We start from the raw sequence: 27,018 nt of genomic DNA, 5'->3' as shown, positions 1-27,018 counted from the left end.
AAATTTTATTGTGTATGTTGTGTATTTTATAGTAAAGCTATTGAAAAAAATTGGGGTTGAATACCTCTATGGGTGCCAAGGTGTTTTTCAATTTAGATTTTTTTTCCCTCTTGTTTTGCTTTAGCTTCCTTAAAACAAAAAAGGGAGAGAAAAATATGTGAAGGGGAACAGTTGCCATTATACATCTTATCTGGTCCTTTTATAACAGGAAACATATTCCACTGACTAGCCAAATACAAATTGGCTGATGTTTGTGTAGTCTACAAATACATCCTACCCCCTTCAGAATCAGAAAGCCTTTATTAGTCCCCCGGAGGGGAAATTTCATAAACTTTCTTTTCTCTGTTGTACATTTCAGTATAAACTGAAATGTACAACAGAGAAAAGAAATAATCTTTACAAGCCTCCTAATCATACTAGTGGCATATCAGTTTACATACAGAAAAGGTTTTACTTATATGAAAGTATGCATAACTAGAAATAAATACGGGCAAATATACTTGAATTCTTTTTAGTTGTTGATTTACTATTTAAGATATGCTCCTCCAAGAGTGCTACCATTGTAATGTGATGTCAGAAAACTGATTTACAATGGATTCACAATGGATTCAAGACACTTTTTCTCCAAGTTTCCGAGTCGGAACTGTAATTTGACTGATTTTGGAAAATCCTGAATTCCAAGATGCCTGGAGATCAGCACTCTACTGCCACAAGAGTCAGATCTCCCACTATGTAGAACGGTGCGACACAAGGTGAGTTTGTGATGATTAGATTTCTGAATTTGCTTGATAGATTACATTATTCAATCACAAGAACATTGGTTTAATAACTGTAAAATCATAGTAAATTGTTAGACCAAACAGTTAAGGTCAAGCTGACTGAATATTTTCGCCAGGCTAACAGTTATCAAATCCCACATGTTAACTACAGAGACAGCAAGGTATTCTGATCACATTGGGCATTTAACACCAGAATATTTTAACTACAGCAAGCTTATATTTGATGTGGCTAAGTTAATCGGTGCTCTGAACCTTCTAATTCTATGAGCCATTCTATACAGACTTTATATCATCACAGCACGGTGAGCACAGGTGTTGCTAATAATATCATGTTCTGCACATAATAAACAAAAGAGAGTACAAGTCCAACCTACATTGCGCTCTCCTGTAGTACTGCAAAAGTACTATATACCATGTGTGTAGTATCTTCCTCTACATACAAAGCTAGTCCTGTGTGTTTGTCTTGGCCAGGTAGTGATAGTCTGTGTTAACTTGTTATTATAGGCTTGCTTACATATATTAATGGTCCAAACAGATAAACGTCCCCAGTTTGGATCATATAGTATGTGTATGAGTGTCGAGTGTCCCCAGTAGTATGGATAGGATTATGTATCAGTGTTAAAGCCATCCAAACACATGAGTGTCCCCAGTTTGGATCATATAGTATGTGTATGAGTGTGGAGTGTCCCCAGTAGTATGGATAGGATTATGTATCAGTGTTAAAGCAGTCCAAACACATGAGTGTCCCCAGTTTGGATCATATAGTATGTGTATGAGTGTGGAGTGTCCCCAGTAGTATGGATAGGATTATGTATCAGTGTTAAAGCAGTCCAAACACATGAGTGTAGGGCTGGGCCGATAGAACAATAGCGATATGTCTCGCGATAGACACACCATCAATATCAATATAAAATGCGTTCGATAAAACATTCGATAATTTTTTTTTTCTTCATCGGAAGAAACCTGAAGTTTTGAAGCAAGGTTAGTTGCATGAACAAAGGCACTCGCTCTCAGGTAACCGAGCAACGTAGGGAGTAATCGCTAATCAGTGAGAGAGACACGCTAACACGCCAATCATGTAACATTATCAAGTTCGGTTGCGCCGTGTCGTTGTCACGTGTTTGTTGCTCCGCAAGGAGTGAGATGAGAAGTAGAAAGTGAGCGCTGCAGTGAGCAAAGAAACTGTCGATAAAACAGGGAAAGTCAGCTCAGTATGGAGTTTTTTGGATTTTATAAGTTGGACCGTAGTCAGACCAATGTGGTCTGTAACTTATGCAAGACTTTCGTCCCCACTAAGACCGGTAATACCACAAACTTGTTTAACCACCTTAGCCGCGCTCACTCTTTGGAGCACAAACGTCCGCCAACCGCAGCACCACCGCACAAGCAGCTGACCGCCATGCAGAGGTATCTGCTTCAGTGCCTGATGACAAATCATCTAAAAGGCACGAAGACGTCACGGAGGCAGCGGCATATCATATAGCTAAAGACACGCTTCACTGAGCACTGAGGAGAAGCCAGGTTATAAACAGCTCTTATAATAAAAATATAACTGAATAGTTCATGTATGTTCAGAGGAAGAAGAGCGACTGAAGTTGTTCTTATGTCTAGGCTGGTTTTATAGTTCAGTCGGTGTTACTGTGCTGTCTATCATGTTTGTTTGTTTGTTTGTTTGTATGTTACAGATGTCGTCTACCTCAGTTTCTGCTATGTTTACAAAACACTGCACATATCTGAAAACATTTTATTCACCAGAAGGTGAATCAGCTTGTGAACTTTCTGCACTAAACCTGCAGGAAAAAAGTTCTCAGGTTTCTCTGTTTACATTTTTACTCTTTTTTTGCATTTATTATTTGAGTGTTTTCCATGGTTGTGTTGACATTTCCTTTCCTTTCTGCCTTGATAGCTGAGGGGATTATAATCAGAGGAAGGTTCAATTTAAAATAAAAATGTTTAAATTGAATGTATTTTTCTCCCGGTCCTTATTTTAAACAGGTCATAAAAAATATCAATAATTATCAATATCGACCAATATAAAACACTTATATCGTGATAGAGTTTTCAGCCATATCGCCCAGCCCTACATGAGTGTCCCCAGTTTGGATCATATAGTATGTGTATGAGTGTGGAGTGTCCCCAGTAGTATGGATAGGTTATTATGTATTAGTGTTAAAGCCGTCCAAACACATGAATGTCCCCACGAAAACACACAACAGAAGTTACGATTTTCTAATTTTATTCTAATTCTATTCTTGTAAGGAGCACTGCAACAAAAACAATTTCCCCTCTGGGATAAATAAAGGATTTCTGATTCTGGTGTCTAAATATGAGGTCCTTGGATGGTAAATCTTCGGCCTCCTCCTCATCCTCCTCAAAGCAATGATGTACTCCATCTTTGTAGATAACGTTAAGCATTACAATGATAACATTTGTATTTGGAATGAAATGACGTGGGTAATAGCGGACAATGATCATCATTTACGTTTTTTTCCGTGTGTCTGTCTCTCTCTGTCTCTCAGTGCTCTGAGACAGATGCAGTATATCTGCTCTGTAGGACGCCACGGCTGTTTCTGGTTGGCACAGCGACGTTAATCGATTAGTTCGCATCCCTGTTTCACCTGTGTACATTCGGGCAGGGCGAGTGAACATTACGCGTGCCCAACGTGCGTGCGATGTGGTCAGATGAGATACTGATCAAAATATCTACATTTAGGTCTGACTGTATGTGCTGACTTAAATAGCTGCATTGAATCGTGGCTGTTGCTAATTATTGATCGCAGTGTGCATTCGATGACTGACCGAGCACTGCTGAAAACACCGTTAAAACCACGCTGCCGCCTTGTTGACGGTGTGATATATGGCGACATCAACCACATTTTCAGTGGATAGCCATTATCACCTAGCAGCCACCCATCCAGAGGGGTGCCGCCCTGAAAGACTGCAGGGATGCTAGAACCGGGGAAAGTGGCATACACGTTTGTCACCAGGCAATTTGAGTCACAGATCACCAGACATCTCTGTTTCACCTGTGTACATTCGGTCAGGTTGAGTGACCATTACGCATGCTGAACGCGCTTTCGATGTGGTCAGGTGAGATACCGATCAAAATATAGAAATTTAGGTCTGACTGTATGTGCTGACTCAGATAGTTGCATTGAATTGCGGCTGTTGCTAATTATTGATCGCAGTGAAATGCCAGACACTGTGGAAACCTGACTGTGAGGTGAGCGAATGACTCCACTTATGCTGCTGGCGCACAGAGTTGACCAGGTCTGAGGTGGTGAGCTTTCAGCGCACTTTTACGCTGCCGGCGCAGACCAAAATGGTCAAAAATTCCAATCCGCCGGCTCATTATGGCGACACCTCCCCCCTACTGCACCGCAACGCCCATCCTGGCGCACCTCTGAACGCCTGGGTTTACCAAAATACCAAGTGCGCCTGCCTGCGCCGGTCGAAAATACTACTGCGCCGATGGCACAGCCTGCACTGCGCCGGCGGCGGAGTCGAAAATAGAGCCCTGTGTCTCTTTCTGTTTCCATTTTTTTTGTAATAATTGATCTTTTTGTTAATAAAAGATCAGTGAAGCTGCAACAAACGTGATTCTCTTCAGACTTTATTCCCTGTGTTTTGCACCTGTGTGTCCCATTCTCATTGGTTGGAACATTTACTTGTAATATATTCAACTGTCCTCACATGTTTTGTGTTAATTCAGTTAGTATTGACATAATTTCAAGAATCTCCAACCTCCAAATCAAATGACTCCCCTAAATGGGGGACTAGACACATCTCAAGGTGTGGAATCTCTGCCTTGGAAGAAACGACCCCAAAGATGACTTCTATCAGAGTTTGTGTATAGCCCAAGTCCCCAAAGGTTGCTAAAATATCATTTGTCCCCAATCTCAAGGTAAAAAATCATACTGGAAAAAAGAAGCTTTAATCAAAAAAAACAAGTGATTTTTGTATTGTGGGCATCCTTCCACCTCTGAAAATGATGGCATCTTCTCTCTAAACCATGACAGAACAGCAAAAATGTGGGTGTCCCCAAAAGTGGCGTGTTTTTCCATTCGACCCCAAAGGTGGTCTAAGTACGTATGTGTGTGTGTGTGTGTGTGTGTGTGTGTGTGTGTGTGTGTGTGTGTGCTCTCGATGCGAACGCACTCCCATTCACAAACGACATCCTGAGAGATGCCTCCAAGCTCTCTGTTTACATTTTGCATTCTTTCAGGCGCTCTTATTCAAAAACCAGAGCCCTGCGAATGACCGACCACAGGAGACTGTGGAGAGAATTACCCTCCCCCTTCTACCTCCTTCTCTCCCTCTCTCTCTCTTCTATCCCTCTCTTTTCCTCTCTGCCAGAGAGGTCTCTCTCTTTACCCGAGCCCCTCCACCTCCCCTCCATCACTCCCCCATCCCTGGCTGGAGAGAGTGGCCTCAGAATGCCAGATGTATTACAGAGTGAGCCACGGCAATGTAAACACTCAGCCCTGCCATGAGAGCAGGGTGGTCTGGCCTCCCTCCTTCCCTTCCCTCCACTCCCCTGCTATCCCTCCCCTCCCTCTTCCCCTTTCCTCTCTTCCCTCCCTCACAGCGCTGACTGCCAGAGGGGTGGAGAAAGTACAAAACAGCAGAGAGAGAGAGAGAGAGAGAGAGAGAGAGAGAGAGAGAGAGAGAGAGAGAGAGAGAGAGAGAGAGAGAGAGAGAGAGAGAGAAGCGGTAGTGTGTTTGTGTTTTGGCTGCAGTGCCTACCGTACACCAGGAGAGAGATTGGGGTGTGGATTGATGCTTTTCAGACTGTAGCACAGAGGATTTTTCATGCAAACATAACATAAACATCTCCAAATTGTGTGTGTCGTTGGAATTTTTTAGCCCCTCTGGCACACATGGGTTACGTACACCGTAGTATAGTTCATTGCAATTCCTAGGGCACAACGTCATAGAAATCTGGCAGCAGCCGCAATTACACTAGTACCACACATACACACGCAAGGCATAAAGATAGAGATATAAAACATTTCCTCTCTCAGATGATTGAGCGGTTTGGAGCTCCAGACTGACTCAGTATGCGTCAGAGTGAAGCAGTCTTCCGCTGAGACCGCCCTGCAAGTCAGACTGAAGCAATAGGACATTGGGAGCATTTGTGACCTGACACAACAGGTTGTTGTGTTATTAAGTGTTGCAAGGCCTGATGGGTATCACTGTTTTTCTGCAAGTGTAGTTGTGTGCACATCCCATCTTACATCTCGGCCACATGCAGGATAACAAAGTCAGTATAGGGGGGAAAGATGAGCATCTGCACACTGGATTAAAGCTCCGAAAACTTTATTGACCAATAAAAAGTAATGTTTCAGCCCCACAGGGCTTGATCAGGCAAAGTTTGAATCCAGTGTGCTCATAGGTTTTTCATGCTCAGTGCGAAAGTGTATTGAGTTTTGGTATCACTTGGTCAGATCCTTGTTCCCAGATCCTTAGGTTTGTTTTCTGAATCTTTGATTAGTATTTTCTTCCTGTTCTTCCTCAATATTTTATATTAACAATAGATCAATAGATAAATGTCTGTGTGAAAGGGGGTAGCTCAAAGTGACGAACTCCTAAAGAAAAATCACCCAACTCTATCGCACTGTAGCGTCTTTAAGCTTATTGTATTGGTTTTCGGGCCCACAACTTTATTTTGGTTCAGTCTCAAGGCTCTCATCAGCACAGTATGATACCTGCCCAGCACCAAACAGCAGAAAGTTAGCAACTAGCTGGTGAGTGTAGCGCAGCATTTAGCAGCTAAAGAGCCAGATATTTCCCTTAAGAGATGGTGAAGAGCAAAACAGTACTTAAAGGAGAATGAATATTGGAATCACATTCATCAGATCCCAAAACAGATAAGTTGTTTGCACATGATGTCACGTCACTCTTTTGTTGTGGCACAGACATGATTTTCTGCATAGGAAGCACTATAACACACACTCGAAATGCCTGTGTTTTGCATTGTTTACAGTTGCTTGATTGATCAAACCAAGAAAGCACGGGGAGCTTTTATCGAGTACCAAAAGTTTTTGTTCATAAGGGTGAAAAATGCAAGAAATTGACTGAAAAATGCCAGAAAAAATGGAATGGAAACGATGTAACATCAGCTAATCTTGATAGATTTAAAGTAACATAACGCCAACATTCAACACTGCGGCGCTGAACGTTTGCTGCTCGGTTAATCCACAGTAAATCACCGTTCATGGTTTATTTGGCTGAATGAAAAAACAGCGTTAAACATGTTTATGTTCCTCAAACTAAGGCATCAGATAAAGTATTGTGTTGGTACTGGCACAAAAATATCATATTCTTGCCAATATTTATCATTGTCAACCGATATCCAGCCCCATTGACCATGAAATTGCAACTGCAACGGTAACCATAGGAAAATTAATGCAAGGATGGAACTGGGAAAGAATTACTGTTCCCTTTGGTCTTTCCCTCTTCCTTCCATTCACACTCACTCTGTTTCAGTCTCTGTGTCTTCTGTTCCACACTTAGGAATGTGTGATTTTGGGATACCTGGAATCACGGGCCATCTTTCCAGGAAATGACAGAGAGATGGCTGGTTGAGATTGGCTGTTCAGGCTCATGTCACGGTCTGTTATGGCTGGGCTGTGGGCCAATCACAGGGCAGTAAAATGCAGCGGGGGAGATCGCTCACCTGGCTTGCATTGGACAGGCACTGACAGGAGATATAGGATGAGAGTTTTTTTTATCCCCACCAGAGCTGGAGTTGTTCTGCTCTTTTTTCTGACAATATTTAAATTTGTCTTATTTTTTAACACTTTTAAATCACTTGCAATGGCAGAAGCGTCATATTTCACATCTCTCTCCGTCATTTGCACCAATTAATACATCATTTGATGTCTTGGGTATTTTTAATTGAACCACAACCACTGCACACATGCATGCACATGCTACAAACACAGACTTTCTGTCAGCGTTTTCTTCCCCTACTACTCTTTCCACTCCTCTGTGAATCCATTGGCATTGAATAGATTTTTTTTTTTTTTTCGGGGTGGAGGTGGGGGGTTGGGAGGGGAGAGTGGGACCTGAATGAAGGCAGCAACGTGGAAGAATCTGCCCATTGAGGAGTGTGTGAATGTACACCTCGGGCCCAGGGGAAGCTGCATTGGGAGCCAGCCGACTGCTAAATACACCCATTTTAGGGGCTGCAGGGGCCGGACAGGTGATTAGCATAATCAGGGGCGAGGGGAGCCATACATATGGTAATGCCGTAGTTGGGGGGTGAAGGTTGGTGGTATGGGTGGGGGTTTGGAGAGGAGAGAGGTGGGGGGCAGGGGTTGGCAGCTGGGGTGTCACATTTGTGTCAGGGGTCGGGGTGCTAGGGGGTGTCTGGCTGCATGAGGAGACACTCAGCTACAGCTGCACGTCAGAGCACCTCCGCTCTGTTCCTTCCATTTCTTTTTCTCTCTTTTCTGCCACTCTCTCAACTCTTTCCTCTTCTTTCGTAGCCACCCGCTCTCCACCTTGCTTGTTCTACTCTTCCTCTGTGTGGCAGCCCCCTCCTCTTTGAAAGCTGAAAGGAGAGAGGGAAAGAGAGAGTGAGGGGGGCGAGAGCAAGGGGGGGGGGGGGGCTCACCATGGGTCAGATAGGGTCTCAGCTCTCAGTGAGGCCTTTCATCACATATTTGTGGCTGTGTGCGCACCTGCATTGCAGAGCCCACATTCAAAACTAGTATTACTGCTTTGCATACTGCTGTGTATGCTGCTACCACAGCCACCACAACTAGTACTGCTAGTACTCTTACTGTTACTGCCCCAGCAGAGAGAGAATGCAACTCAGTTACAAGCAGTAGGCTCATTTTGACGAGGTGAAGAGTGAAATATCTTCAGAACTGAGAGGGGAACAAGGTGGATATGTCAATGGAAAGCTGACATAATTTAAATGATCATTGACAATAAATGATAAAACTTTTAAAAAGCTAAATGGGAGAGCCGTTGTTGCAGTGTTTCACAAGGCTTGTGAGGTTTTAATACAGGAAGAGTGTAGCGGCAATAATGTGAACCAGGACATTTACTCGGCAGGAAAATCCAAGAAAGAAAGATGAAGTGAGGGACAGACGCAGAGTGACAGCAGATGGTGGGAGGAAGAAGCAGACAAACGGTGGAGGAAGGCAACAGGTGGGTTCCTCTCAACTATCAAAGCTCTGTCAGGTGATTGGCGGTAGCAGCTGAGAAGGAGACAAACAGGAAGGTGGAGAAAAGAGGAGGTGGTGATGGAGCAGGGCACTTATTGTGGGAAACTCTACCTGAACAGGGTGAGCAGTAGCAGCGACAAAGCAAGGTCCCATAAGAAATGTTTCAGAGAATGATGCAACTAAGGTTCGTAATAACACAAATGCATCTATAGTATATCTTCTGTACATTCATATCTCCTGTCTAAATCTCTTGAGTATCTTGAAAATCAGTCTAGTATAAGCAGCTGTGTCTTAAGGTTTCCTGTACGTATGGTTTTCTACAAAAAAGGTGATAATTTTTGACCTACTCAATTGAAAACAGTACCAAGACAATATATTTAATGTTTTACTTCATCAGCTTCTTTGATTTTTGTAAATATATGCTTTGTTTGAATTTGATGCAGCAACACATTTCAAACAAGTTGGGACAGGAGGAACTAAAGACTGGGAAAGTTGTGGAATGCTCCAAAAACACCTGTTTGGAACATTCCACAGGTAAACAGGTTCTTTGGTAACAGGTGATAGCATCATGATTGGGTATGAAAGGGGCATCCTGGAAAGGCTCAGTCGTTCCAAAGCAAGGATGGAGTGAGGTTCACCACACACATGGTTGTATAAAGGATGGGCTCAGAAAACTGTCAGTATTCTGTTTTTACTTTCATTTTACACAGCATCCCAACTTTTTTGGAATCGGGGTTGTACATGACTATACTGTATATGCAGACTAGAGGTGAGGACTTATTGTGGGAAACTGCATCTGAAAGACTGAGCACTCACAGGGACCAAGATCCAAGGTCATATGATGTATGTACAACAGGCATTATGTATTATAAAACTGGGGTTTATAATGAAGCAAATTGGTCTATTGTATAGCTTCTGTACACTTGCGTTTCATTGCTGAAGCTCTGAAGTAACTTAAAAATTAGCCTTAGCATAAGCAGCATATTGATTTAGGGTCAGGGTTAGGGTTAGGTTTTAGGGACACCTTTTAAAAACAGGTGTCGCTGTTTTTAATCCATTCCTGTTGTGTACGTTTGACACATTTCTTGCCTACATTCTATGAGAAATACATCTCTCATGCAAAACAAACATCTGCATCAAAGTCACATCTTTGAAGTAGCTTTTGGCTGTTTTTGTAGTTTTTCACAATGGTTTTCCAGACTGAATCCTCATGTAGGTGTTCTGCAGAGGGCTGCGCAGTCGTCTTCATTCCTCTGGCGGTATAGGGGGCTCAGGGTATGGGAGGTCGCTGTAGACTTGGTGGCAGAGAGATGACCTGGTTTTGGGGGGCTTCCTCCTCACCACAGGGGGTCCCTGCTGAGAGGAGGCCTAATCCAGCTAATCCCCTCTCTGCACACACACAAAAGCACACACACAAAGATGTGTTTAGCCACATACACATACGTACAGTATATTCACGTATGGATGGTGCCGCACACACATAAATGGTCCCTTTAGCATCTTATATCAAGGTCAGATATTGCATCAGTTCTCTGTTAGTGGTGGTGGAAGTTATGGTTCTTTAAACTGATTCTAGGTCTGCTGGCAGGAGGGAAAACATTATTTTCATCATTTATCAGTATATGTGTGAATATGTTGAGGCAGAGATGCACTGTCCTTCCTGTTTCTGTTGGTGGCAGTTATAGTGTTTGTACATACTGTGTGAACAAGGTGTGTATGTGTGCTTCTAACACAAACACACACCAGAGAGTTGTAGGCGTTGTTTGCCGCTGGTGGTGCGTGTTTTCCTTGAAAGTGCGGGATGCTTCCGTTGTCAGGCGCAAGAGATGTGCAGGGGGTGGGGCTATGCTGTTGTGTGTGTTGCATGGAAAAGAGAGAAAGTTGGCGAGGGGAAAGGTGGGGTGGTGGGGGTGGGCTGGCTTTGACAGAGGGGCCGGGCTGATTGCCATCATGATCCGGCCAATCAGAGAGTAGAGCTGAATAGAGCAAAGAGGGAGAAAATGAGAGTATAAAGAGGAGGGGGAGTTCAGAACTGAAAGGAGGGAGGGGGTGATGTCAGTTCCTTAGAAACCTACTTTCTTTCCTTTCGTCCCCACCGGCCCCCATTCCCTTGCTCTGAGAATAGGGGGGACCAGGGGTTAATGTTATGCAACACAGTGAATACCCGCACTGAGCGCTCCAATACAGTGACACACATAGTCCTCCTCGCTTCTCTTCACTTCTTCGATTCTGCGCCGGTCTGTTTTTGATCTTCCACCAAGCATTTGTGATGCTTACACACGCACTGTAACACACATACACAAATATAACACACACAGGTGGAAGCACACATGAACTCCTCACAGGTGTGTGAATTCAGAGATGGCTGATAGAGGGCAGTGCTGGTGTGATTGGTTCATGGTTAAAGAATGAGGAATACAATATACAAATTAGCTCACATTTTGGCTGATTACCTTTTCCAGCTGTTTATCAATCAATGACAAAATTGAATTAAAGATAGTTTTGGTAGTTTGTATCATACAGGTCATTTATTATGTAAAAATAGCAAACATTTGCTGGATACAGCTCTCTGTAAAGTTAATATTCTGGGGGTTTGTTGGTCAGAGCACTCCAGCTTGTTTAAGGCCTTACTCTGGGATGCGGTAACATCATTGTCTAAATGAATAACAAAAAGAATAATCAACAGTTACAGTAAGTTTGTTTCAGAAGAGGACAGCGATGCACAAAGGCTTGAATAAGGACGTGAATGAGAGACAGAGCTGGTATGGGAAGCATTTGAAAGTCAGTGACACTTTGTTTTAGGTCACAGCAGCTGAGCCTGGAGCGGGACACCCTCAAGATATCAACACATACCGGGGTCAACCAGTTTTCTTAGGGGAAGGAATATGCGAATATGTGTCATTGAAGGAACACAGCTGTGTGTACACACACACTCACACGCACATGCTCGCATGGACGCCAGTGCACTCGCACACACTCGCACACATTTTCCTGGTCCAGCTGGGGTGTTAATTTCACCCCGAGGCTGTGTGAGTGTTGACCCCAAAACGCTGTAACCTCGTGAAGTGTGGAATTCTCTAAGCCCGAGGCCGTGATGTGCTGTTTCCTGTAGAGCGAGAGAGTGCATTCCTTTGACTTGTCCCATTCCTCGCTGCTTGCTGTAAACTCGAGGTCTTTGGGTGGCAGTCCGCGACTTGGAATGTGGTCAAAACAGACAGTGAGTTCTTTCTAATCTCGTCCCGCTCGTATTTTTTCAATCAGACCTTTTCTTATCTCCTTGCACATGTAGAAACTGAAAATCGATGTGCCTCTTTCTCCACACCTGTGTTCCCATTTTTCCCCCTTGGCAGCGCACTTTAACCAGGCCCCGGGGCTAGCTTTGCCTCTGTGCATTGAGTGTACCAGACAAGTCAACTTGTTAGTGCACTGTCAGTGTGCGTAGGGTCTAAATCAGTTCCATGCGTGCCTGTTTTGCAGGGAGGCCTGGTGTAACGTAGCTGTGTAGCTGGCCTAGCAGTGGAAAGCATGTCGCTCCGGTTAGCCTAGGCCTGCTATTAATGATGAGTATTATAAACATGCCTTCAGACAGGATCAGATGGGAATGCTGTTTGGGTCCAGAAAAAAAGAAATCAAGTGTGTTTTCCTAATGCCCCAAGACATGGCCCCCTCCCTCCCTGTTCCATTGGTCTGACTGGGTGGTCCAGCTCAGCAGAACAGGCATGCTTATGTTCAACTTTAATGCCATTACAATGGGCAGAAAATATTCAATCTATGCCTGCTGTTGCACGAATTGAGCGGAATTGTTAAATTGGATTAAGGCATAATAAAATGTTACAGATTTTTCACACAGTCGGCTGTCTCACTGGGCATTTTTTGCACTTTGTGTGTGTGTGTGTATGTGTATGTGTGTGTGTGTGTGTGTATGTGTGTGTGTGTGTGTGTGTGTGTGTGTGTGTGTGTGTGTGTGTGTGAGCCAGTGAAAGAAGATGACTATAAAGTGCCCAAGCTTTCACTGAGCGTTCAGTCAGTTCAGTCTGATGATGGACGGGCTCAAATCCTCTGCTCATAAATCACACATAGATACACCGAGCAGAATGACGCACTTGCAGGTGCACACGCAGATCTCTGGTGGAACTGAGAATGAAACATGCAGAACTTTTGCATAGTTTTGTTTAATCTGGCATTTGACTGAAAATTTGAGACTGTGCCCGTGCTTGCATGACTGAAATTGCCTGCATTTGTTCGTGTGTGATTGTGAGAGAGACTTTGCCAGACTTGCCTTGGCTGTACTGGGGTGGAGCAGGGCAGCTAAAGGGCCTGAAAGGCTGCTTTTGTAGCTCGGGCTAGCTGAGAGCTCAGAGCGCACGCACAGGGCTTAGTCCCACCACGATACTGGGAGCAAAGCCTGGAAGAGAGCCTCCCTCTCTTTATCAAACACATACACACACATATGGTCGCACACATATGCAGTCAATGTGGCCTGGCGCTGCTGACTTGTTAGCAAATTTGAGTAGAAACGTTGAGCTTGTTTTACTGAGATGTGGATTTGTTGGGAGTGATGTTACTCCTCTGGATTCAAAGGAGTTAGGACGTTTGGCGTTGCAGTGGTACAAGCTCACTGTAAGCAAAGTGCTTTTGCTCGAGATACAAGTCTGATAATGTCGTGGCCAGGCTGAGATATCTTTGGGTTTGCTTTGCACAGAGGATCACTTCTTGAGCCACAGATGTTTTAGCACATGATGCTGCTTGTGTGTGTGTGTGTGTGTGTGTGTGTGTGTGTGTGTGTGTGTGTGTGTGTGTGTGTGTGTGTGTGTGTGTGTGTGTGTGTGTGTGTGTGTGTGTGTGAGTGAGTGGTAAAGATGTGTTCAGATCTTCTGGTACTGTTGAAAAGATATTTATGCCTGCAAGACATTGTGTATAGGGCTCATTATTTTATTCAGATATTAAAAAGGTTCAAATTTGTATTTGTTGTATGGATTTGATGGTACTCCAGCACAAAGCTGTCTTTACAGCCTTTACAGGGCCAGTGATGGAGATAAGTCTTCCCCATATAAACGCATCTACATGCAATAAGAGTGTCTTTGGATATTTGTGCAGAGGGTTTAAAAATGCAAGTTCAAACATGTTCACCCTTCTTGTCCAGTTGGTGGGCGTGTGAACCAGGAGCTGAAGTACACACGACAGAAGATAGGCGAGGAGGCCATGTTTAACCCTCAGCTGATGATCCAGACGCCGCGGGAGGAGGGAGCCAATGTTCTAACGGTGGAGGCGCTCCTGCAGCACCTGGAGTCAGCTATCCGAGCCAGCAGAGTTCATGTTTACCTTTATAACAGGTAACCAGCCATTCCAGCCATTTTTGTTCCTCCAAAATAATAACTCATTTAGCCTCAAAGGGAGATTTAAGTGCTAAGCATCACAGTACACATGAAAGCTTATGATGTTGATTGTTCTCAGAGTCGTGTCTGGTGTTGTTGTATTGCATTCTACTCTATCATCATCTATGTCTTACAATTATCTATACAATCTATATCCATGTATACGTTATATGCAGATATACAACATGCCTGTATGTCATGTATTCAGCTATGTTCTGGCTGGCAGCACTTCAAAATGATGAATGATTTATTATCATTTATTATCATTCTTTAATCAGTCTAGCCTAAAGGGCTCATGGTCTTCTACAGTAATGACAAAAGCTGAAAAGAAACTGTTTTGTTCTCCTTTTCAGACAGTGGAAATTAGAACACTTATGCTACAAATCAGGAGAACTAGTCACAGAAACTCATTTTATGGATCAGGTAGTATGCAATTTATTTTTTACTTTTACTCTCTGGATTATATCAAAATATCACTGCTAAAATCTGATGCTTTTTTTCTATACACATTTCCCGTTGTCAATTTGTGTTAATCCTGTTGTGTGTGGGCATGTGTTTGTCCAATTAGATCATAGAAAAGCTACATCCCTGCCTCATCATCACCCCTTTGGACTGTTTCTGGGAGGGAGCCAAGCTCCAGTCTGGAATGGTCTATCTCCCGTAAGTACACGAAACTCCTTTTTACTAGACCGAATCTGCAGTTTATGATGTGTCAGCACAATCACAACACGCCAAAACAGTATGTCATTGGACTGACCAATCTCTTTCAAATGATATTTAAAAAAAAAAAAAAGAAAGAAAAATCCTAATTGGGCAGACATAGGTTTTTTTCTCACCGAGAGGCCGGTTGGCAAACTGATGAAAATGATGTTTGGGGACAATAAGATGTTGAATGCTGAGCTCACGAGTGGTGATGGATTTAGTGTATGTTTTAACAGCATTTTCAGATCGTTTTCAGGACAGAGAGAGCAAGAAGGATGAGATCTGGATCTCTGGATTTTGTTTTTACCCCTTTAGTAGAGGCTGCCCAAACATGCTCGACCCATCCAAAGAGACACCACAGAGGAACAAGAGTGTGTGTGTGTGTGTGTGTGTGTGTGTGTGTGTGTGTGTGTGTGTGTGTGTGTGTGTGTGTGTCCTGAACTCGTCCCCTCTGAAGGCTCTATTGTAGTGGTTGCTGGCATGCGTATCGCTGGCGATAGTTTCTCTCCAGCCCTGGGCCTCACACCATTGTCTGGCCCTTCTGTTGCTAATGGCCTGCTGCTACAGTAATACTCAGCAGACCTTTACCTCTGCATGTGTGTGTGCATGCACATAGTGTGTGCCATTGCCATCAGTGCATACATGTGTTTCGGAGATGTGTGAAAGTGTATCATCTTGGGTCCGTGTCATCAGAGCATGTGAATGTGTATGTGTGAGTGTGTGTGTTGCCCATTGGTCTCAGATGGTAAATAAGGTTTTTACTATGTTCTGGTTGGGAGGCTGGGAATAATAACCCAAGCCTGGTTAAGCACATACAATGTAGTCTGAATGACAGCGAGAAAGAGAGAGAGAGATTCAGAGAAAGAGAGATTGGAATGTGTGAGGCATAGAGAGACAAGGACTGGTTCGGAGCAGGAATTCAGCATTGTGCAGTTGCATGATGGGAATTGGTCTCCATTTATTGTTTCTGCCCGAGCAAGAAGGCGATCATTTTGTGCTCTCAAAAATGTGTTTTGTGAGGCAAAAGTTGGAGGTGATTACACCCAAATATCTGACAAATTCAACTCAGCCTTGACTGCATGTCCTCTGATTACGTTTTTGCACGTAGTGGAAAGATTCCAGCCTGTTTTCACAGTTTTGACACCCATTTCCTTTTGTTATGATAACTGTAACTAACAAGAAACATGACAGATAGATGCAAGGGGTTGTAAAATTATCGGTAAACCAGATTATCTTAACACCTTCATTTGTCCATGGTTAGTATGGTAGGTCACAGATGAACCAGGAAGTCAGTCTGTAAACTGTGGTGGATGTTTTGAATGGACAGCTTGGGTCATCACTTTTTAGTTCGCTTCGTTTTTCTTTTCCAGATAAGTTTGTGTGGTGCAACTTTGTAAGTACAAACCTGTAATGATAAATAGAAAGGACGGCCAAAAGTACAACTGAAGTTCTCCTTAAAATAACCTTTAAAAAGTGCACAGGAACAGAAACAAAGCACCTTAGATTAAAGTCACAACCAAACACCGTTATTCATTTTTACTTTTGACTTTTGCAGAGGTAAAGACCCTCTGCAGTGGACCAACTTTGACCCAAAGGACTTCCTTGAGGACTTGCGAAGGGCAAACTTCCCCGTGGAAGGCTTTGAGGACATGTTGGAAAAGGCAGACGTCGGACATGGCTACATGGATAGACCCTGTCTGAACCCTGCTGACCCTGACTGCCCTCTCACTGCGCCCAATAAGAACTCAACTAAGGTAGACACACATGTAGGATGAGATTCAGGCTCTGAATATCTGTGTACACATGCAGCATTAATGTTTTTTGGTAAACATCAAGACTTTGGTTTGAGACTAGCTGCTGACAGTTATTTTCTCGCCCGTTGCTTTTATTGCACCAGCCATTTGACGTGGCGCGGGCCCTAAGTGGTGGCTGCCATGGTCTGTCCAGGAAGTACATGCACTGGCAGGAGGAACTGATCGTAGGAGGGACCACCAAGAACGGCAGCGGACCCCTGCTCAGGTAACATACCCACACTTACACATACACACCCTCATAAACACTGCTGTGATCACTGCAGGGCTTACTCTGGAAAGAGTGTGTGTGTTTTTTGTTCTTTTATGCTCTCCGAAGCGGCGCATGCATGCGTGCGTGTGCACTGTGTGCTGTAAATCTTGCAGTCATTAGCAGATTCCAGTGAAATCTTAGAGCTCCAGCTGTTCCTGCTCAGCTCTGGCTGCGCTGCTTGGACACTACCTACACACACACACACACACACACACACACACACACACACACACGTGCACAGAGTGATCTATTGCCTGGCTAGTTTGTCCAAATATACAGAGATTTGGCGTACATGGACTTAATTCCAGCTCAAGCACCAGGACAAAGCTTATAGATTAGGTGGTATACGTATGGATATAATATACACTGTTTTATGTGTGCAGTAAGCTGTGTGTTCTCCATAAAGAACACATTACATTCAGTCATTTGCTATATTAAACACATTAAAATATTACATACTTTTATGTGAATATAAAACCTTAAATACACTCAGGAATTAAAAACATGCACATTTTATTGGGCAATAAGAAGCTTCCTTAAACTGGCGTAAGGTTGACAAATTGTCCAGCATTTTGCTAATGGACCGCTTATTTTAGTATGAAATTGCAGTTTGGAGGGTGCACGCACATGCATGCACACACAAAGGCAAACCCACACACACGCATTCACACACATACAAACAGTCACAGAGTACAGTGGGGTGCGTTGTTTGTTTTGTGGTCGTGTTTTTTCCTGGCAAAGCTGGGTCATTAGGGTGTCTGTGCGTGCCTGCCTGCCTGCCTGCCTGCCTGCGTGTGTGTGTGTGTGTGTGTTATTATGTGTGTCTGTGGTTTGGTTGCTCTGTCCATTCGGCTGTTACTGCTGGCACTCAATTTCTACATCTTGTTTACTAACTGCCACCATTACCGTGATTATCACCGTATTACAGAGATCACATTCATAAAGAGAACGACTAGCTAACGTCTGCCCCTTCGGTTCGTAAAAATTTGACGATTTGAAGTCAGACGGACTCGACTGCTGCTCGTAAATTGTCATTTTTTAATGACAAATCGGTTGTATTTCTTTAACACCCTCCTAATGTGTGCATTCCTCTTTACACTTCCCTCTTAAACTCTGTCAGAACATGATCAGGAATCTTGTGGATTAGGACCAGATACGGTATCCACTCTATGGGATCTGGTACTTCCTTTGTCACTATCAAATCAGGAAATACTAATCTTTTGCGGCATCCAGCTTCTTTGTTTGGTTTGGAATAAAGACAAGATAAGACATGGAGCTGTGTTTTTGAGGCGTGTTGGTTCAGCGCTGCAGCCGTCCATAAGGGGCAAACCGGATGGAAAACAAGGTCACAGTTGTCCTAAAAGTGCACGTTTGTTTGGATGGCTTCTATTGCCACATCATGTCATTGCAAGGAATATTAGCAGTGATGCAGTGAGGCACCTGCCAGGTACCTGGCCAACCCAGAGGACAGAGAGGAGGATGAGCTTTGAATCTGAGAGAGAGCATGTCAGAGGAGATGCAAACTATGAAATATATGATGTGAAAACAATGGTTATTTGTTACCCAGGATGAATTCTGAGGGCGGATTAACAAGTGGATGTTTGTGCTGTGCAGCGTGTGTGGCAAATGAAGCAAGTTTCATGGCTGTGGGTATTCTTGGCTCAATAGTCATATCAGATGGAACGGTATCATGCTTATGCAGCAGGTGTGCTCAGCACGCCATTGTTTATGATGACAGTTATCCAACACGCTCCAGGTGCTGCGGTTTTGAAGTACTTCTTTTTTCTCTCTTTACCGGATAAATTAGCAGCTTTTCTGATCTGGGACCTCCTGTTTTGGAAATTCTGAGTTTCTGGCCTTCTGGTTTGACAGGTTTCTGTGATTATTCCATGTTTTCGGCTTCTCCTAATGCAACTTGTCGTTTTTGACAAACACCCAGTCTTTGCAGGGTTCAAAGCTTGCCCAAGACACAGTATTTGTACTCCTTGTCTATGCATTGAGTTCTAATCACCAAAAGCTTTTAATGTGTCTTATACATTTCAAAGTTTCAGCCCTCTTTGATGTTATTTGCACAGTCCAGAAAACCAGCTCATCCCCTTGTTGATCATCTCAGTGAACATGATGTTGTCTGTGAAGGCTTACACCTCATTGACCTCCTCCTTTTTGTTCTCCCTCTTTCATCCTTTCCATCTTTCCCTCCCCTTTTCCTCCCTCTCACCCTGCCAACCTCCCCCCTTCCCTCCTTTCCAGTGCCCAGGCCTTGCAGACCATGTTCCAGCTGATGACTCCCAAGCAGATGTTTGAGCACTTTCGGGGCTACGAGGAGGTTTCCCACATCAACTGGAATGAAGAAAAGGCTGCAGCTATACTGGAAGCCTGGCAGAGGAGATACGCTGAGGTAAGGGCCAAAACACTCAGAAATGAGAGAGGGAGAGATCCAGAAAAGAGGGCAAGGAAAAAGAAAAGGGAAAAGAAATCTACCCTAAATCCTCCACAACCACATTGTAAATCACCGGCCGGATACAGGTGAACATGGAAAGGCCCCATCCAAAAGCCTGGGCCCCTGATAGATACTAGAACCACTGTTGGTGTGTGGCAAAGGGCTGAAGCTTTCCCCTCACTGCTCAGTAGAGAGGAGCAATAGAGCAACAGGGTGAGCATGTCTGGAATACATTAAGGGAGTGCTGGATATCTCTCTCTCTCTCTTTTTCTCTCTCGCGCTCTTGCTCTCTCTCTCTCTCTCTCTCTCTCTCTCTCTCTCTCTCTCTCTCTCCGTCTTTAACTCATGTACAAACACACACGCAAACACACTCAAAAGTTCACACACAATTGCTTTCCCAGCTGTGGCCCCATTGGTGGCTCAAGTGTGACATCATCTGGTCTTTGTTTTTGGGGGCCCCAACCTCTGTTTGACATGGCGTGACCTTGTGTGTGTGTGTGCATGTGTGCATGTGTGCAAGTGTGCATGTGTGTGTGTGTGTGTGTGTGTGTAATATACACAAATGCATGCACCATTCATCTTGAGGCCCAGGGATCACTGATAGAAAAGAGGTGTGACTGTTTATTTGAATACAGTATTTTTGTCAATGTCAATGCTAAAAGTTGCCAAATAGTGTTACTCTGTTTGTGTGTGTGCATGTGCTCGAGGTGTGTGTATGCACGATTAGGCGTGTCTGCGAGAATACTATGTGCATGCATGTCGGTATGTGCCTGACACATGTGCGAGTTCACACGTGGGTGCGAGTGTGTGTGTGTGTGTGTGTGTGTGTGTGTGTGTGTGTGTGTGTGTGTGTGTGTGTGTGTGTGTGTGTGTGTGTGTGATCTAGTGCGTGTTTCCTAATGTGTGTCAGCCAGCATTGCTCCCCACTGAGCAGTAACTGCAGTTCAATGTTGAAGCCATCTGTCTGCCCTGAGATAGTGAGAGAGGGAGAGGATGGGTCATGGTACTGTCTGCAGATTCTCCCGAATACCTCCGACAACAGAGACAGAGCTGCGATTTGTCTTTGTTTTGTTTTCTGTAAGCGCAGTTTGGCTGTCAACTGAGGTGCAGCTTGTACTGAATCAGTGAAATCAACCTCTTTCAACATTAAGCACATTTAAGGGAGGATGATGTAAATAAAAGACGAAGTCATGATAAGTAGGGATGGGTATCAAGAGCTGGCACTAAACCCTGACTGGTCAAAATATTGATAAGCTTCTGGACAACCAGTGCTGCTATTGGTATTTACGTAACCTTTATTTATTCTACTACAGCTATCTTTTTAAAATTCTAAACCATCCCCTAATGATGACAAAACTGTCGGCGTTGAGCGAGTTCATTTGGCGTTCTGTAACGGCAAGTTTACGTTCTGTGGTCTCCATTCACGGCTGACAGTGCAAAATGTTCGAAAGTGTGGGCTCACTTTACTAGATTCAATGACAATGCAGCTAAATGCAGTGTATGTCAAGGTAGTAGCGTTTACAGGAGGTAACACCAGTAACCTCAGGGAACACTTACAGATCCAGCATTCTGTAAATCTGATGCACTGCAGTGTGTTTGGCTGCACCTGCTGCCTCAGTTCAGTCTCTCGGCTCTGATGCTGATGGAAAATGTGACTCCGCGAGTCAAAGTAGCAATAACAATAAGTCTATAGTCATTAGGAAGGTCATCAGGCAGTTTGATTTTTCCCCTCTCTCGGTATATTTTAATGTTGCTTCTCCTCTCTCTGCCTCTCTGTATCTACCTGTCCAGGCGGTGCTGCAGAGTGTTGCGGCAAATTCGTCTCAGAAGGTCTTGTCTTTCACCACCACCACTCTGGAAGATATCCTCAAGTCTTTCTCTGACGTCAGTGTCATCCGTGTGGCCAGTGGATACCTGCTGATGGTGAGAACAGAGTCTTTTTTTGAATATTACTTTATATTTGCATTTTGTAAAAAGCTTGGAGTAGAAGCAGGATATACTAATTAATGATTGACCCACAGATGCGACAGGTTGATTAAAAGATTGCTTCTTTGCTGTTTTGTGCCCAGCTGGCCTATGCGTGTCTGACCATGCTGCGGTGGGACTGTGCCAAGTCTCAGGGGGCTGTAGGGCTGGCAGGTGTCCTGCTGGTGACATTGTCTGTGGCAGCTGGCCTGGGCCTCTGCTCTCTCCTGGGCATCTCCTTCAATGCTGCCACCACACAGGTAACTCACACACACACACACACACACACACACACACACACACACACACACACACACACACCACTGGACAGCAGGTCTGGTCTGTCAGTCAGTTAAGGTCAAGATCTACCTTAGAAAAGAAACTAAAAATCAGCCAAATTAGCCATTTATGTGGACAGTCTGTCGGGCAGGACCACAGTCCTCTCAGTCAACTGTTGTTTTACAGGCCTGTAAGTTTTTTGATCATAAGATTATCTAATCATAAATGTATGTTGGCCTCTATAGATTCTAATCCTTATTTCTTTCATGGCTTATTGGACTGGATTCCTGAGTTCTGGCATTGACTTTTGAACATTAAGGAATATAAACATATTTTTCTTCAAAACTGTAAAAAGAAGCCAAAATTCTCATATGTAAAACGTCCAAACAACCATTAGTGCAAGAAGTTTGCCTCATTAAATTAATCAGAAATTGGCAGAATTTTGATTAACAGGCATAATGTGTAGCATTTCTCCATTAAAATGTCTAAAAATGGCTAGTCCGATATTATGTGTTGTGTTGAGTTGTGTACTTACGTTGTATGGGTCGAGCTCAGTAAGTTTGCATTTGTGCAACAGGTGCTACCCTTCTTGGCTCTGGGCGTTGGAGTGGACGATGTCTTCCTCCTGGCTCATGCCTTCAGTGAGACCGGACAGAACAAGAGGATCCCGTTTGAGGTGAGGCAAACATCCCACGCTCACCCGCTCTTACTCACCCTGTGCCTACCCTTCTGCTGTCTTATCTCCCCCATAGAGGAATGCGTGGAAGCCTGTCTGTGCCTGTGATGTAGCATCAAACATGTGCCACACACTCAGCCCGCTTATCTATGAAATCCTCCATATTAAATACGTTCCTTTGAAAGCAGAATGGCAACCATTCTGTTTTTGTGCTTATCTGGTCATATTTTGGATTTATATGATCACTTATTCTAAAGTTATTTCTCATATTTGAGTTCATAAGACCTTCAGTTTTTTTTCAGGAATATAAAGTCACTGGAAGAAATAAATGCTCGTGATGAGTGGTTGTCACCTGTTTATAATGTAGTTTAATACATTTAAATTAAGTATTTCATATATTTATAGTGACTCGAAGTGGAGTTTGTGACAGTTGTAAGAACAATGAGGCACATGCAGAATTTTAAAAAATGCAGAAACCAAAGAGTAAATATAGTGTAAATTTCTGCAACCTCATGCGTGTGTGTGTGCGCGCGCGCCATGGGATAACTTTTCACCTCAACAGGGGGAAAACACAGGCATGTATATGCTTGTGTTTGTTTTTCCCTGCTTCCCTCCCCTTCTAGCCCTCGTCTCTGTGCCTCCCTCATCCCCCAGCTTCCTTTGTGTGGATGAGATGAAAACTAAACAGAGCTGAACCTGATCTCTCTTGTCTGAGACACACACACACACACACACACACACACACACACACACACACACACACACACACACACAGATGCATACTCCTGCAAACACACTCCCTGTGTGGTCCCGCACGTCCTCAAATCTTCACACAATTGCCGCCAAACCTTCCAGGGGTGTGTGCTTATCATCGCTCTGTTTGTGTATATTTACTGACGGGAATAGTAAAACAAAAATCCATTTCCCACTGTTCTTCAAACAGAAGTAGACAGGCCCGGGTGGATAATCTAGGGCCAATTTAGGGCTTCAAGAAACATTGCAGTTACTGTCAGTATTATGATAATTGTACATCATCTCAAGTATTACACATTTTGCCTTTGGCTAAAATCTGATCAGAAGAGTTGAGTTTTCCTTTCATCTGTCTCTCTCTCTGTCTGTCTCTGTCAGGATCGTACGGGCGAGTGTCTGAAGAGGACCGGGGCCAGCGTGGCTCTCACGTCCATAAGCAACGTCACAGCATTCTTCATGGCGGCCCTCATCCCCATCCCGGCGCTCAGAGCCTTTTCCCTACAGGTATTCCCGATAGCGTGTGTGCGTGTGTGCTTGTGTGTGCGTGTGTGTGTGTGTGCGTGTATGTGTGTGTGTGTGTGTGTGATACAGTTAAGTCGTGTGGGGCCTCTCTCCCACTAATAGTCCTATTCCAGTCCTCATTGGCTCCAGATTTTTCCAGACCGTTGTTTTATTGATTTCATTCATCAAACTGAAAGTGTGTGTGTGCATGTCTTTGTATGTAAAAGCATTTGTGTGTGTGTGTGCACGCATTTGTGAGGGGTGTGTTTTGTTAAATCCATCCAGCCCTCTTTCTCCCTCCTTGAGGCTGGGTAGTGGCAGGCCCGGTGTCTGTCCGGATTGTGGTTGAGGTCCATGTAACTGAATCCCCCTGCTTGCTTGTGTGTGTGCATGTGTACTTGTATATCCTCATGCTCATGTGTATGTGTCCGTGTCGCAAGCTGTACTATCTGTGTGGGAGGTTTGCAAAGCAGTGGTCTAGCTGTTTGTGTGTGTGTGTGCGTGCATGAGCATGTGTGTAAAAGGTGGGGGGATCCAGAGGGGAGCTCTGACTTTTCTAACATCTGTCGGTAATTATAGACGTCACCAGAACAGTGAAAAGTGGGACAGAAAGAGACGTCTGTCAGTCTGATAAAATGCCTCCAATCGTCACTCTGTAGTTAATCCATACAGACTCATACTTGCTCAGTCACAGGGATACACACTGTTCAGAGAAGACAGCATCAGATTAAACCTATGATGATTCCTGTATTAGAAAGATGCAGCAAGAATATAAAAAACAAATATAAGCAAATAAGGGTTGTACTGAACAGTTTTGATAACATAATCAGATACAGGCCAAACATATTGCCCACTGTTCTTCTGTACAGTGCAGTTTTTTTTGGTCAGAACTTTTTACTGTGTAAATGTATTTCCTTGTGCATCACAAACAGGGTTTCTCACTAAGCACACCCTTGTTTTTGTCATTTGTCCAAAGCTTTTCTGAAGCCGTGTTAAGGCTTTTTCTCACAATAGATTTTCTTGTCTGCTTCCTCGGTCTATGCACAGCATGTGGTGTAACGCAGTCTGGTTATTTGCTGCTGTAGCAGAAGTAAAGAAAAAGTAGGTGTAGGTCAGTGGATCCCTGGACCAGCAAGATATATTACTGCCACCGAGGTGCTGTTCAGCGAGACTGCAGAGGAGTATGACGCAGAGTCATTGAAGTTAATTGAGTAGTCCAGTTTCAGAGGCTCTCTTTTTCGATTTGCTTATTGTGCTTTAAGTACTGTATACAGTACTTTAGTAAACTAAATGATGATACCTCTCTAATTCTCCTTCTTATTCTCTCTCTCTCTCTCTCTCTCTCTCTCTCTCTCTCTCTCTCTCTCTCTGTCTATCTTTCACACAGACACGCACATACACATACACAAACACACACACATAGTGAGGCAAGATGTCGCTGCAGTGAGTACAATATTAGCATGTGTGGATAGATGGCTTTAGTACAGCGAGTCTGTCAAACATGATCCATTTACCCCATGGGTCTAATCCCTGCAGCCTCGTTTAATACACGCACATGCACACAAATACACACACTTTGAGGCAGGCATACACACTCACACGCAGACATGCACAGCACACACATAGTATGCACATAGCATGCATACTTTGCACTTGTGGTTTAGTGACTGGTGGAGGGCAGACTTGCAGTGAGGCAGACAATCATGCTGATACCCATCTTTTACTATGGAACACACACACACACACACGCACACACACACACACACACACACACACACACACACACACACCCCATAACCGCAATCACTGGGACTCATGCATGCAGAAATGTGTGTTAGTATGTGCGTGTCTCTTTTTCACCATTAAGCACTTCCTGTGGTCCCATGGATTCATTTTTATTTCTCTCTCTCGTTCTTCCGTTATGTCTCTCATTCGCTTCCTTCTATCAGCATCAGCAAAAAAAAAAAAAGAAGAACAGGAATCTTGTCCAGATAACAACACGAAAAACACACACAGGAACACACACATTCATGTGCGGAGGACAGATGTGATGATAAATCTTCCCACTCTGGGGTCAGCTAGCGGTCGCTATGCGTGTGTGTCTGCGTGAGTGGAGTCGTAGCGTATCTGTCTGGACGTTAGTGGGCCAATTGAGAATTAATTGTTCTACTCTACTTACAGAGATTTCTTCTTCTTTTCTCTCACATTATTTCTCTCCCTTGTTGACTGAGTAGTGAGCTGAGGAATGAGGGAGGGTGAGGATGTGTGTGTGTCTGGTTGGTGTTAAGGTGTGGTTTAAGCAGGGGGCTGTACAGTTTTTACAGAGTAGATACATGTGTGTATGTGCACTGTTTTGTGTGAGTGTGTAAGTGCTGTGTGTTGTCTGTGCAGCCGCAGCGCCTGCTCATCACCTCAGGCCCCGCGGGCCTCCGGCTCCTTGGGTGGTCTGGCACACACAGGGATTGTGTGTGTGTGTGTGTGTGTGTGTGTGTGTGTGTGTGTGTGTGTGTGTGTGTGTGTGTGTGTGTGTGTGTGTGTGTGTAGTGGTCTGGCAACTATGCAAGATCCAGATTGTACTCTGGGCAGGGCCCCAACCTAACCCCAACCCCCACCCTCTGCTCCAGAGCACCACCTTCAAATACTTAACCACAACACTGTACTGGCTTCTATTACACACACATACACACACACACGCCTTGCTTTTTTTCTGCACACTCACTGTTTCTGTCTTTGAAGGAGTTGAAAATGTGTTGAAAGGCAATTTTTCCTTGACGCCAGTTTTTTAGATATTGTTATTTTAAGGTATATTTAAGACTTCCTCATGTTTGTGTTGAGAGACAATAATTCTTTGAGACCTGACAACATCTTCACAATCATTTTGCTGTTTGGAACTTGTGCATGGATGGAAATGCAAGAATATTTCTTGAGAAATACCTTTCATTGCATTTCATTACGTATTTGAAGTTTTGTCTGGAAAAATGATCTTCCCTTTCGTTTGTTTCCATTGGATTTTAATCTTAGTATTCACATTTCAGGTCCCAGTTGTTTTAGACTTTATCCCATCAAAACTTACTTTTCAACCATACACAAACGACAAAAAGCCACAGCTCAATCCCTTTTATTGATAGAGGAAACTTTTTCCACAAAATAAGTGAATCATTTCTGTCTATCTTACAGGCTGCAGTAGTGGTGGTGTTTAACTTCGCCATGGTGCTGCTCATCTTCCCCGCCATCCTCAGCATGGACCTTTATCGACGAGAAGACAGACGTTTCGACATTTTCTGCTGCTTCTACAGGTGTGTATACG

At 43.9% G+C, this 27,018-nt stretch overlaps 1 protein-coding gene across 3 annotated transcripts in view; it reads left to right on the top strand.

The window, feature by feature from the left end:
- ptch1 (patched 1) overlaps nt 1–27,018 on the top strand; it is a 55,282-nt gene that overhangs the window by 8,052 nt on the left and 20,212 nt on the right. For all 3 annotated transcript variants that reach the window (XR_011602293.1, XM_070964603.1, XM_070964604.1), the window contains exons 3-13: nt 14,103–14,292; nt 14,688–14,757; nt 14,903–14,994; nt 16,592–16,790; nt 16,934–17,055; nt 19,351–19,498; nt 21,332–21,463; nt 21,610–21,765; nt 22,362–22,460; nt 23,589–23,714; nt 26,889–27,007. Coding sequence is in view for 2 of the 3 variants with exons in the window: in XM_070964603.1 (XP_070820704.1) it covers nt 14,103–14,292; nt 14,688–14,757; nt 14,903–14,994; nt 16,592–16,790; nt 16,934–17,055; nt 19,351–19,498; nt 21,332–21,463; nt 21,610–21,765; nt 22,362–22,460; nt 23,589–23,714; nt 26,889–27,007 (1,453 nt within the window). In the remaining variant the exon portion in view is untranslated. The remainder of the gene's footprint in view (nt 1–14,102; nt 14,293–14,687; nt 14,758–14,902; nt 14,995–16,591; nt 16,791–16,933; nt 17,056–19,350; nt 19,499–21,331; nt 21,464–21,609; nt 21,766–22,361; nt 22,461–23,588; nt 23,715–26,888; nt 27,008–27,018) is intronic.

This window comes from Chaetodon trifascialis, chromosome 6, assembly GCF_039877785.1.
Source record: "Chaetodon trifascialis isolate fChaTrf1 chromosome 6, fChaTrf1.hap1, whole genome shotgun sequence".
Lineage (NCBI taxonomy): Eukaryota > Metazoa > Chordata > Actinopteri > Chaetodontiformes > Chaetodontidae > Chaetodon > Chaetodon trifascialis.
The sequence above is the reverse complement of the archived record's forward strand: the minus strand, read 5'-3'. Positions and strand labels throughout refer to the sequence as shown.